We start from the raw sequence: 14324 nt of genomic DNA on the forward strand, positions 1-14324 counted from the left end.
AAGCTCTTTGGTTTAAAATTGCGTGAAAGCCAGGCATCAATTGGCATTACAGCACCTTTATTCATTGTGGCCGTGCTTTCTGTTTTGCACCTATGCATGCATGTATTGTCCGAAGAATTAGCAAGGTCCGGTGTGGTGTTTCAAATTTCGGTCAATGCACTGCTTCAACAAAATTCTTTTAGGCTGGTTTCATCAAAGAATAGTCACGTAATTTTATATAATTAGTAGTTATGCTGCGGCGGGTAACTGTGAACAGCTCCAAAAAAATTGGTCAGCCAGTTAAAACTTGTTAAAGCAGTGCATTTGCTGATAAAAACTGATACTATTTCCGGTAAAAGACGCCTGTGAATTCCCATTGCTCTTACTCAAGATTCATCCTTTTCCTCGGTGAATACAGAATAGCTTCAGTGGACTTTGGTATCACAAAGAGTGAGCTCTGCAATATCCCAAAACAAGCGACATCGTTTTGTACCTCACCAATAGAGATTGCTCGAAAGATAAGTGAGACTACTGTTGTGTTATTACTACTGCTGATACTGCTACTCACGCTTGTTACTTGCCACACTGCAACGACAAATATACCAAATTGGTCACTGATGCAAAGCATGCACGGCACAGAACAAAAAACACGCTGCGTACAGTGTGCAATACGACGCACCAGGGTGGCCTTGCCTGGCTCCAGAGGCAAGGAGAGCATTGAAGTGCATTCTTACCCCACAGCCACTGCTTGTAAAGGACACTGCTCTGCTTTTTTGGCCGCAGCTCTCTTTCGCACTGCACACGACTTTAAAAGGCCTTTGCGAAAACTGCGTGTAACTCAACCATTGGATCACTGGCACCGGCAAAAATTTCTGCTTTCCTTTTTTGGCAGTAACCTAACATTGTTGTATTGAAATCGCAAATAAACATGCTTCATTAGGTTGAGATTAAAAATGCATGTTTCTATAGTCATAAGTTATAGAAAGTTTAATAATTTGTTATGTTGAGAATTTTGATAAATTAAAGTTTGTATTGAAGTTTAGCCATATATATACAGAAACTACACTATGCAAGTGCTGATGTGCCATAAGCCACAGATAACGCATGAATGCACCCCACAAGTCCATTATAAAATGTCATTTAAACAGCTGATATTGACCTCCTTTGCAGCAAAAATATGCTCCATCAGGCACACAAGTGGCTCTAGGCTTACGTAATTGTCTAATTGATTTCCATGTACATTAGAAATCGCACTTGGGAGCATGAATTAAAAGTGGACAGTGCGTGCGGCTAACTGTGGGACCACGAATAACACTAATTTCACGGTGTGCACTCAGTTCGGTTGAAGTTTATTAATATCCATGTTACAATGATTGGTACAAACAAATATGCAGACGAGGTTCCCAAAGTCAGTGACTGCAAACTAGACCCTCGGTTAAAAATAAGAGTGTGTACAGCAAGAACAGGGGGAAAAAAATCAAAGAGAAAGATCCATTAAAAAGTAGCATAAATCTTCCATACAATAAAAAAGAATCAAATTACAGGTTATCAAAACTATTGTGAAGAAACTATTTACAAAGAAGTCTTAAAGGGCCAGTAAACAGGCTCCGACTTTTTTTTACACCCCCCAAACAAGCTCGCCAATTCGTACAGTAGACCGCGACGATCACATTTTCTGAATATTAGTGCTGCGCGCCGCGCAGACCCTCCATTTCGAAAAATACTTCCCGCGCCTCTTTCCTTCGCCTGACCAATCCTCCTCGTACGCGCAGTGACGCAAGCTTGCCCATGGGCAACTTGACATACCACTCAGCTCGTCGATGGGTCTAAACCAGGTCTCAACAAGTTAACGTCAGTTCCTGTTCCCACCCACCGCTACAAAACTGCACCTTGTTTCTTGGCCTTGCGGTGATGCGGTTTCGGCCACGCAGTTGCATTGTGTAGCACCTGCACACACATGGCCTTGGACATGAGCAACACGTGGAGGAAGCGTTGTACAGTTGTCGGCTGCAAATCGAGCGGAGAGAGGAATCTACGGTAGCTTGGACGGGTCGTGCTTGCTTGGTTTTCCCATCGCACGCGCGGCAAGCGCCGTTCTTTTTTCTCGCGCCCCTTCATCGTCTTGGAAAGCAGGCACGCATTCCTGCTGCATTATGTACTGTCACAAAGATTTAAAAATATCGAAGAGCCGAAAACTGCTCGTCAAGTTACGGAGCATGTGCGACAATGTAAACAATAAACAACCAGGAGCCGCAGCAAGCGGAAAAGCATTCGGACTGATCGAGCTCGCTGATGACGTCAGTTGCTGACGTCGTCTCACGTTGCCGAAGTGGGCTGAGTCACGATGACGGGCTACACCTTCCCCTCCCTGTGGCGGAGAAGGGTGGGGAGGCCGCGCAAAAATTTGAAACCAGCTGAAATGGATGTTCTAACCTCTGTAACTTCTTTATTATAGCACGTACTTGCAAAATTCTTGCGGCAGCATGTTCACATAGCAAAAGCGCGCATATTTTTCTTCAATACAAATTTTGGGCCTCGGGGTTGTTTACTGGCTCTTTAATGAGTCTTAATGCCACTGTTCTGTGGGTCTCCTGCTGCTCACAGAATCCTGATGTGCATATGCAGTGTGCAATGGCATCATTAAATTGGGAATGCAGTGTACATTTCCTTTTCTAAAGCAACAAGTTGTGTGTTAAGGGGGCATAAACTGGAACTGGATCACAGCTATTCAGGTTGCTTGTAGAGCCCCTGGGTTTCGTGGAAATGAGTTTGAGAACCCTTGTTCTAACTGCTATGCCACAGTTGCATGCCTTATCAGGTGGAATAGAACACATCTAAGGATGTCCCATGTGCAAGCCAGTGCATTTAGATGCTTGGCACATTTTCACAATGCTGGAGGAGTGTCCTTGAGTTGCCATTCATTCGATATGGTTGCTGACTGGTACTTTAAGGAGCACTTTGTCATTGACTATTTTGGAGCGTCGTGCTATTTATCCTCATCCTTTTCAAACACATGTATCTATAAGGTGCTTAAATGCTGTATGCATTGACTGTGACAAACATGAAAAGATGGTTCCTGCTGTAATTTTTTTTCTTTTACCTTTTAAAGGGACCAGTTGTAACTGACAATGGAAACTTCATCCTTGACTGCAAGTTTACCCCACAAAAGGACTGGTCAGCTGTTAACACCGCGCTGAAAATGATTCCTGGCAAGTATCTACTGCTGCATATGCTTTGTTATGTGCCTTGTGTATGGTTGTAGTTGATTGTGAGAACCTGCTGTATGGCTCTTCCAAGTATAATTAAGCTTGTGTATGCCGAGTTCACAGGGATGGTACACTGTGCAAATTGTGCTAAGGTGCTATTTTTGCTGTTCATTGCACTAAAACCACAAAATTCTCTCAAAATTTGTCTCCGCTGCAACAGAACACTTCAGTGCGACAACCAGGGGCTTGTGTTAATGCCAGGTTTAGTGGAAAGTGGCAGCTATATAATTAACCTGAGCTTTCATAGTCTCATTTTCAAGATGTTTGAAATATAGTGTACCATAATATGTGGTGCTATAGTTGCTGGGCGGTCTCATCCGATTCTGTATTTTGTTTTGGCGTGTAAAAATGCGAGGCCGTACAATACACACTGGCCGCCACTTCCAGTTCAAACGAGTGTGGGCCCATTGCAGCTGTACCTATTTGACCATAGTCTAGGGTGTGTCCAGATAAGATCGAACACGAGGTCCTGGTCACCATTCCCGATTTTGATGAAATTTACTGTAGGTATAGGCATTACACCCATAACAATGGTTTCGCAGTTAGTTTTGTGAAAAAAAATTTTGTTCGCCTGAAAAAAAAATATACAGATTTCGGCCGCAAAAAACGCTTTTTCGCCAATTTCGCCGTTTCTGAATTTTGAGCGCACCTAGGGAAAAAACGGCGCACTTCTTCGTCACAATATTTATTCGCCTTAAAGAACAAGTGAAATAGAATCTTATGAGTCTATTATTTTCCTTGCTTGTCCAAGCACTTTTGAAGAAAAAAATCACAAACTTGGCAAATTGCACAAAATACCTTTATTTCAGGTATTTATTGCTACAAGCAAGTTAAAGTGAGGATAATAAAAATCGGTACATATTAACTTTGATACTTTCGCTCTCTTTTAAAATAATTTGCGCGGTTTTATCGCGCTCCGTTTTACTCGATAAGTGGGCTGAAACGTAAGTGATTTACCAAAAACGCCGAACTTTGAAAATGATTTTCTCAAAAAGGCCATTTTTAATTTTTTTTAAAATCTCTCCGATTGAAGTCAAGGACGTCGTCTACCATTCTGCAGAAAAAAACGTTGCATTATTTTGGTTGCTAACAAGTTATAGTGCGTCAAATGTGACCATGCCAGCCTAGCGGCCGCGTCGTTCGTTATGTGCTGAAACTCGGATATAAGTTGTTAAAAATACTTGTACATGACATAATCACAAATCAGCAGCTCCACACCAACAAATGCGCAGCCAGGTGTCATGGTTCAGCAAGCTTTGTCTTGCGATCAGCCGCTTGACAAACCCGCAGCAGCGGCCGCTCGATGCTGCGGGCACTCAGATTACATGAGTGCCGCTTCGACTACGGATGAGCGCCCCTTGCGCGCCAAACTACGCTCATATGACGGACGTGAGAAGGAATGCATCACTGTGAAAGTTAAAGGTTGTTAAGTGCCAATAAATGCCATAGCATGCAACGAAAACTCTGCCCGCAATTTCCCAGTGAGCTCCTCCAGTAGGGCGCTCATGTGTTGCTTTCTCTCTTCGGATGGCCTAAATATAATTATAGGTTCATTCTGTGAGCAACATATGACACAAAAGAAAACCATTGACATCTAAAGAAAGCTGTGATACGTGCTTCCGATGGTCGAACAACTTAAACTGCAGTTGTTCTTCATCTCGTGCCAGAACACTTGTGTCAGCCGGCTGTGACAAGAAGTGTGTCCAAGTCGTGTGCTTCATTAAAGAACCGCTTTTACAATACTGTATTGTTGCGCGTCCGCAGATAGAATATTCAACGCCAGTCCAGATTTTATCACGATATTTCGCGGCTTCGGGCATAACAGCAGGGGGAAAAAATACATGCGTGCTGTATTTAAGGCGCTCACTGGGAAATTGCTGGCAGAGTTTTCGTTGCATATTATGACATTTGTTGGCACTTAACAGCCTTTAACTTTCACAGTGATGCATTACTTCTCTCGTTTGTCCTCTGAGCGTAGTTTGGTGGTTTGGCGCGCAAGGGGAGCTCATCCGCAGTCGAAGCGGCACTCATGTAATCTGAGTGCCCGCAGCATCGAGCGGCCGCTGCTGCGGGTTTGTCAAGCGGCTGATCGCAAGACAAAGCTTGCTGAACCATGACACCTGGCTGCGCATTTGTTGGTGTGGAGCTGCTGATTTGTGATTATGTCATGTACAAGTATTTTTAACAACTCATATCCGAGTTTCAGCACATAACGAACGATGCGGCCGCTAGGCTGGCATGGTCACATTTGACGCACTATAACTTGTTAGCAACCAAAATAATGCAACGTTTTTTTCTGCAGAATGGTAGATGACGTCCTTGACTTCAATCGGAGAGATTTTAAAAAAAAATTAAAAATGGCCTTTTTGAGAAAATCATTTTCAAAGTTCGGCGTTTTTGGTAAATCACTTACGTTTCAGCCCACTTATCGAGTAAAACGGAGCGCGATAAAACCGCGCAAATTATTTTAAAAGAGAGCGAAAGTATCAAAGTTAATATGTACCGATTTTTATTATCCTCACTTTAACTTACTTGTAGCAATAAATTCCTGAAATGAAGGTATTTTGTGCAATTTGCCAAGTTTGTGATTTTTTTCTTCAAAAGTGCTTGGACAAGCAAGGAAAATAATAGACTCATAAGATTCTATTTCACTTGTTCTTTAAGGCGAATAAATATTGTGACGAAGAAGTGCACCGTTTTTTCCCTAGGTGCGCTCAAAATTCAGAAACGGCGAAATTGGCGAAAAAGCGTTTTTTGCGGCCGAAATCTGTATATTTTTTTTTCAGGCGAACAAAATTTTTTTTCGCAAAACTAACTGCGAAACCATTGTTATGGGTGTAATGCCTATACCTACAGTAAATTTCATCAAAATCGGGAATGGTGACCAGGACCTCGTGTTCGATCTTATCTGGACACACCCTCTACTAGTATGACACTGTATAGTACACAACACAGCCAAGCTATACGAGTACCTGGTGCACACCAGCTTTGTCCTGCGTCAACTTGACTGACTGATGGTAGTCAAATCCAGATTGTGCATATTGAAGTGGTTTCAATTAGCTAAACACCAAGCGATGTCTTCCAAGGTGTCATGTCAGCTCATGAGGTGCATAGAAGAGAGCCAGTGCACACAGGGAAGCGTACAGTCGTTTTAGAAATGGTGATACGCATTGGTTAGTGCTGTTGTAGTGGGCTCAATACAAGTGACTGACTCAAGCACATAGTGTTTGATGAGCACACGTGTAGTGCACAGAGTGCTACCTTACACGAATGCAGGACTAAACCAGGTATCAGTGGCTTCTGTACGACTAAAAACTAATAAGTAGAGCTGTGCGAATAGCAAAATTTTGGGTGCGAAGCGAATTCGAATATTGGAGTGTGAGTGCGAATCGAATCGAATATTTTTCGAATACTTCGAAGCGTAATTGCAGAAAAAAAGTTAGAAAGGATTCCTAAGCCTATTCTTATGAGATAGCAACATGAAAGTGTTTCTTTTCGCTAGGTTGATGAAGCGCTGGCGTTTCATAGTTGTCTTATCAAGAATGAGGCAATGTAGAGGTCGAATTGTATTTATGTACATGATTTGGTGCAACCAAAGTGTTGCCGACAACACTTCACACGTGATAGGCAAAGATGCCATTTCCTCAGCCATAGGCGTGCGCAGGGTTCCCCATTAGGGGGGGCAAAGGTTCATTGCAGCGCCCCCCCACACTACTAAGTCAATGTATGGGGAAGATTTTGCGCCCACTCCTAGGTGACTAGAAGGGTCAATGTACGGGTCGGATTTTGCGCCCCCCCTCTTAGATGATTAAGGGGGGGGGCGTCCACCCCCCCCTGCCCCCCCTGTGCGCACGCCTATGTCCTCAGCCTCTCCTCTTTCAACTTCTGTGGAAGCCCAACTGATGTGGCGCACAAGGGTGTGCTCCCTTCAAGTCCGGAGTTCCAAATCTACCTCGTAGACGTCGACATATAAGAACGTCTGAAATTTTGGATGCTAAAAAGCTTCGGCTTCCGATTTTTCGGACTTCCTGCCCCAATTTCAGGTCCAAAACAGCATTAATTGAGCCCCCACCTCTGCCACATCTTTCATCTCTAAGTCGGAACCAGCGTTTTCTTGAGTTAATACATTGGCGACCGTAGCGGATCTTGAAAGGCAGCTTTGCCGCAATACCGGGGTGTAATGAGGTGAAGCATATTGAAAATCTAGGGACCACTTACCATCGGACGTTGACTGTGTCTTGGCCAAGTTCAACCGTAACGGAGCTTGAAAGGCAGCTTTGCCGCAATACGAGAGTGTAATAAGGTGAAGCATATTGAAAATCTAGGGACAATTTCCAATCGGACGTTGACTGTCTTTTGGCTAAGTTCGGCCATAAAGGAGCTTGAAAGGCAGCTTTGCCGCAATACGAAAGTGTAATGAGGCGAAGCATATTAAAAATCTGAAGGGGTCACTTTCAATTGGACGTTGACTGTATTTGTTTTTGGGAAGTTCGAATAGTTCGAATAGTAAAATTCCAGTGTGAATCAAATCGAATAGCAAACACTATTCGAAAAATATTCGAAATTTCGAATATTCGCACACCCCTACTAATAAGATGAACTTTATTGCTCTGTCTACCTCGATCAGTATTTACGAGTCTTCAAAGCTTGTGTGATTTTCTGTAACTGCGACTCTAGGCTAAATATGATAGATAGCAATAAGGTTAGTTTACCCTAGATGAAAAGTTGGGAGACTTTGCAGCTTGAGCCTTGGTAGCTTTCCCAAACAATTCATGTACTTGCTCCAGCAAAAGCTTGCGGTACGTGAAATTTTAGAGAAAGCTATATTCCCACTTTGTCTGGGAACATAACCTCCAGTTGACTGTTCTAGCCTATAGTAGTTCTTGCGACCTACACAATTACCACCTGGATTAGAAGCGTCATGCACGAACAGAGCAGATATTCAGATTTTCAGTGAAGCCCATTTCCCGTAAACGTTTGCTGCCGGGTGTACAAGGGTACATGCAAGGAAGACGGAGCAATAAGATTGGCCTTGTTGAATTTCATACAACTGCAGTATGTAGAAGCCATTGACACTTTGTTTAGTAAAACCTGAGGAAATAATTTTCTATATTCCAAAGTTTCCGGGCCACCCAAATATTCATGACACAAAACAATGCAAAAAATCATTATTAAAACCAAAAGGCAGATTTAAGAAAAAGAAAACATTGTATTTACATCTTGAGAATTATTTTGAAAAAGTTTTTTACTGCACTAAAAACGCGCACAAAGGAAGGCAGGACATGCACAGTCCTGTCTTCCCGTCTTCATTTGTCTGCGTTTCTAGTGCAGTAAAACACTTTTTCAAGATGAACTTCCACCAACTAGCCCAACTTGGTACTCTAGTACGAAAGACTTCCTTAACGCACATGTCGCCATGAAGTGCTGGTATGTACACCCGTGAGCAAAAGTATACGGACCATTGCCGTCCGTATACCTTTGCCGTCTGCGCCATCTAGTTGCGAGCTGCCTGATGTTGAGAGCATTTCTCTGAAACATTCCGTGAGAGTAATGCTCTCGACAGCTATTCTGTCAAAGCAATGCTCTCGACAGCAGACGGCTCGCGACTAGACTGTGTAGACTCACACTTTCGGGGTCCATATACTTTTGCTCACAGGTGTACTTGTTTACTGAATCTGTGCAAAGTTGTGGGCTCTGACCAGTGATAACAATCCACCTGGCTTGCTGAAAATTTCTCTATCGTTGAAACAGAGATTCACGAAAGCGTTCAGGGAATGGTCAGCTGCATCATGCTTGTCACTTGCTGCACAGAAGCAACAAAAGGACGAAATTGGGCACTGATGCAAGGCATGGGCAAATGTGGAACTAAGTAGTGTAGATTACTCAATACTGTCAGTGTCAAAACAGGGTAAAAGCGCTGCTTTAGAGGAGCAGTAGCACAGTAGCAGGTCAGTAACACGTACTTACTTCTTCTTCATCTTTGTGCCATCTTTAAAAGCTTATGTAGATCGCATTGTCCTAGCCTTTATTGCAGTATAATAGATGCTGCATTACGATGAACTGCGTTAGTCTGGCGTGTTCTGTTTCTTGGTTTATATCTTTTGCATTATGTTCACAAGTTTTTAGCGTGGTAATATATTCACAGGGGTAATAGTTTCCTTTTGTCATGGTTGGAGGGACTATTGGCTCGCTGCACCTGTTACAATCCTCCACAATCGCGTTGCCCCCCTGCATCAGTGTGACCACTTTTTTTTGTCAGGGTCAGGAGAGCTTTTATGGGGAACTCTTGGTACGACAAGGGCAGCAATGGGGGTACCTCCATTGGGTACTGTATCGCTGGTTATAAGAGCAGGTTTTTGACCTCTACATGAAATTTAACGTTTTTTAAGTAGGCGAGACATTCGGCCTTGTTGGTAAAGCATAGGAACAATTGTTGAGTGCTAGCAAAGAACGACAATTTAGAAGACAAACGCAGCAGCATGAGCGCTGAGGTTGTTCTTCATTCTTTTGGACATTTGTCGGCCAACTATTGTAGGAAGCAAGATATGTGCATGATTTGAAAGGTAGAATCACGGATCTTAGGGCCAATATCACTGTCCACTGTATTGCGCAGATGCAGATAAAAAGTCCCTCCAAGAGTGCCAACTTGACTGCAGGTTGCGCATTTTTTGTTATTTCAATGTGCCATTCGCTTGACAATCAGTGTCAGCAATATTTTTGTTGTGCAGTGCGTCATTGAAGGAAAGTCCAAGGTCAATGAAAAAAAAAAGCAGTGCCAAGTTGCCAGGCAGCTCGTGTTTGAGAACTTGTTCCGCGATTTGACAATTTAGTCTTGAATGACTACATAGTTTCGATAAGTTTATGTTGTTTGTTCTTGTATGTGTATGCCGGAATGTGGTGAATAGATAAACAGTAGGCGCCAAATGTGACTGCTTAGGGGACATCAGGTGCAAATGCAAATACCCGCGGCTGCTGCATTTTTGAAGGGATCAAACAAGTTTTCCTCAAGCTTGGGGTGTAACAAACCAAAAAAAGTATTTGGGAAGCATGTTATACCTACAAACATTGGGATAGAAAAAAGGGAATATGCTATAGTTGAAGGGAAAAACAAATTTACTCTTTCTGGAATTGATGTGATTCAGTCAGTAAATTAAAATTCATGCAGACTAATAAAAGTCACCGTGATATCTTGAATGAACTACAGTTGTTCAAACATGCACATAATTTATGACTTGGACATTGATTGCACCAAAACAACCTTCAAATCTACACATTTAACCATCTAAATTCCACCAAAAGCCATTAAATTTTCCCAAAATGATATCGCCCTGATAATTCTGCTAGCATTTTCAGTTCTTGTAAACTACGGAAAGTTGAATGTGAAAGATTCTTCCAAAAGAAAGCCAACACAATTTATAACTTGCCGTGATGAAACTCTCACTGGCAAGGTGTGAAGCCTTGTTCCCGGTGGGTTGTATGTATGCATACTGTGGCATCCTGCAATGCAACTGTTGTTACTACAAGACCCAATTTTTGATCATAATCTGTGTTATGTGCGTTAATTTTCGTGCTTTCACAAACAAGCTGGCGAAATTTTAGTGCATTTGGTCGATTTTTATAAACACTCAAGCAGCCTGAAAGCCGAGCAACACTGGCGCACTCTCGAGCCGTGACATAACAAGTTGCTTGCTTTGCGAGCATCTGCATTCCGGCAAGTGTGTTTATAAAAATATTCGATTCAGTTTGTTCTGTGGTCAGCTGTGTGTGCAATTGAACTGTTTCAGCGTTCTTAAGCACGGCATTAAAATTGAACAATTTTCAGTGGCTGAAACTTTGGTAGAAAATCACGGCTCCGCTCTGTGCTGCACATGTCATACGCGCCATGGCAAAATGGCGGTTTCCGCCGGTGGGCGGGGTTTATAGCCGGCAACTTCTGAGGCTCATTTTGTACTGAAATATTCATGTACAGTCTATTTTTCATGAATGTGTAGGCACAATAAACCATTTACTTCTATTTCTCACTGAAAACGGCAAATTGTTGGGGACCGTGTAATGGCTCCTTTAAGATATTTTTTTTTCTTGGGTGTCACACTCGTGCAAGGCCAAGCACATGCCACTGCTTCCCTCTCTCTCAACGAGGGTACGCCCGCTATTGCCAGAGGCGCTCGCGTAAGCACTGAATTACTTGTGCAGGGTGCCATAGCTTACTTCAAAACTTAAATTTTGACTGTCTGAGCCTTTTTCTACATTACTTTAACTTATTCCTAACAAGGCAAAAAGGCTTAAAGGCCTTGATATGTGAAAGAATCAAATTGCTGTTCACTCGGTTTCTGAAAGGCTGTTTCTTTTGAGTGTTGTTACTATATTTGCTTTCTTTGTGCCATTATGTTAGGCCTTGTCTCAGCAATGTCTATGCTCTCTACAAGTGTAATGCCAATCCCTACAGCTTCTTCAGCTTGCTATGATATTTTAATGGCTCAGTATAGCAATTAAAGATTTCATCTGAGCAGTTATAGTTATGCTAACTTGAATGCTAACTTTTGATGAGAAGTGATCGTTATCCATGCTGCTTACAGTAGTAAGCAGCTGGTGGAACTCATTGCTTTTGTTAGACGTGTGTGAATGCAGCTGATGCTTACTGTAATAATGTGATCTCTTTTTGCACTTGCAGGTGTTGTTGAAACAGGCCTTTTTGTTGGTATGGCGCACAAGGCCTACTATGGGTTAAACGATGGCTCGGTGAACGAGAAGAAAGCCCCATGAACCAGTTTTGCAACTCGTTATATTTTTTATATTCATATACAAAATTGAATAATGTACAGTGCATAGGTTAAGCTTCAAACCGATCTTGGCAGTGCTGCTATACTGGCTGCTAGACAATTTATTACCAACTTCAAGTTGCTGTTTGTAAGATAGCCACTGGCAAGTGCTACTGGCAATCTTACAGTATTTTTGAGGGATCATTTTCATTCTCCTAGAATGTAGAATAAATACTGTTTTTTTATATACTGCTGTTTCTGTCATCCTTAACACTAACGCTAAAAATGCATGTGACGCCCATCCCAAAATTTAAGTTTCTGATCATTGTATACTTAAATGAATCTACGAGGTACAGCAAGCAACGGTGTGGTTTTGAAAACATTGTGTATGTTTGTTAACACTTTCCTGTCTGCGGCAAAAGTAGCACTTTTGGGTGGTCCAATAAATATACTTTTGCCATTAGCAAAACGCGTGCCATACTGATATGTATGATAGTACCAACTGCTAGAGGAAAAAAAATTCTCTTTCCACCAGTATTGGTTCCAATGAACATGTTTCCTAATTGTATTATGAAAAAAAATTATTTACGCAAGATATTTGTAAAAAAAAAAACTGCAGGACATATACAAGAATGTCAAGAAAGAGATGAAAAGGAAAAGCAGACTCAGTGATGGAAGTGCTGCTCCAATTGCTCCAAACTGCTCCAAAAGAGAAATGCTGCTCCGTGCTGCTCCAAAGTGTAATAGTATTTGTCAGAAACTGCTCCGAACCTGCTCCAAAATGGCGCTGGGAAACTGAAAACAGTGAACTATAATCATGTGACCATTCAGCAAGCCTAAACGAAAACAAAAACAAGCTGTGTACTATCATCTAGTACGCAGCTTGTATTAGCTGTATACTAGCATATTGACAATGCTACACGTACTGGCATTGTCAGTATATCTAATTTAGCTGTATAATTGTACCTCACAAATGTTATATTTTGGTTTAATGTGTGCTAGATTAGTTCAATATCCTACTGATTGCTAACTGCTGCTGTGATGACTTTGATGTGTGACTGATTACTAGAGGCCGGATTTTTAGGCAATAAAAAGTGCATTTTAGGCACCAAAAATAGGAGGCAAAACAACATTTTAGGCCTTCAAAATCGTAAATATAGGCACAATAAATATTTACATAAATGCAAAGAAAGGTGCTGTCCTCAAGTTTGCGTAATTTCCTTGGAAGGAAATTACGCAAATTACAAAGCGGAGGAACGAAGCCTGACATTTGAGCATCGGTGATACTGGCCGTTGCTGTAGCAAGAAGCTACGTCCGTTCTACAACGCGCGTCATAACCTTGAGACCCCCTCCCCCTTTTTTTTTCGAACGCGCGGCTTGCTTTTAGTGATCGCAAGCGAGCGCATGGGCACGTTGCGGCATCCCGCGTCTGCCGCGGTAACTATGCAGCTCACGATGCTCAAATCAGCCAATGGCCGTGGACTTTGGGTTTATGACATCATTTGTCGAGAGAAGAGCGAGCAATATCTAGCTGACTGAGAGTTATTTGCAAATTCCAGGCCGCGTGCTGCGCTATAATGTTTGTTTCACACGTTCTCAGGAGCCTCGACTACCGACCGGCCATGCTGAAAAAGTGTTCTCCGTTGCTGTAAACAGCGGCTATAAACCTTCAGACTCCTGACATATTTTTGAGATTTTTGCCCAGCACTGTTAACCTCCCTGCCTTTATGAATTCTCTCTCTCCGAGGTTGTTCAGTTACTTTAGTGAAGACAGCGAGTTTATAGCACCCGGGAACACTATCGGAGTAACCTGGACAACACTTACGAGGTTCCCTGCAAACTGAAGGATCGTGAAACTTGTATACAGTAGCAGGCGCATGCCTGGCAGCATGAAGGCATCCGAGGGTTATCCTCAGGAAGTACACTTGGCATGTTAGGGCATCCTCGGGACATCCTCAGAACAACATTTGATGATCGTTGCCCACAACGGCCTCTAACTAATGTGACCTGTTTTCTGTCCCCCTAGTGCAAAAGCAAGCCTTATAAAGTTACAGCATTCACTTACTGCTTGAAGGAGCATACTTGAGCCCCATTGTAGAGTATGCAGGAAGTAGAAAGTCGGCTGGCCCTGTCAATCGGTGGGAAGCCGCTCTTTCCGGCACAGCCCTCGAAGACTAGCCACATGTAATGTGAATGTACAGGTGCCCTAAAAATAATTCGGAGCGCCGAATTATAGACGAGAAAACCTGGGCAAGGGGCGCTGCTGCTCCTTTCTGAAAAGCGCCCCCTTTTTCAGAAATCTCGTTACGCGGTCGCGCA

At 42.7% G+C, this 14324-nt stretch overlaps 1 protein-coding gene across 1 annotated transcript in view; it reads left to right on the forward strand.

Annotated features, from left to right (window-relative positions):
* Nucleotides 1-12247, forward strand: part of LOC119375179 (ribose-5-phosphate isomerase) — a 38917-nt gene extending 26670 nt beyond the window's left edge. Inside the window, exons 7-8 of the mRNA XM_037645372.2 lie at nt 3089-3188; nt 11917-12247. Coding sequence (XP_037501300.1) covers nt 3089-3188; nt 11917-12008 — 192 coding nt within the window. The 3' untranslated portion in view covers nt 12009-12247. The remainder of the gene's footprint in view (nt 1-3088; nt 3189-11916) is intronic.
* Nucleotides 12248-14324: the final 2077 nt, after the last annotated feature.

This window comes from Rhipicephalus sanguineus, chromosome 1, assembly GCF_013339695.2.
Source record: "Rhipicephalus sanguineus isolate Rsan-2018 chromosome 1, BIME_Rsan_1.4, whole genome shotgun sequence".
Taxonomy (NCBI): Eukaryota; Metazoa; Arthropoda; class Arachnida; order Ixodida; family Ixodidae; genus Rhipicephalus; species Rhipicephalus sanguineus.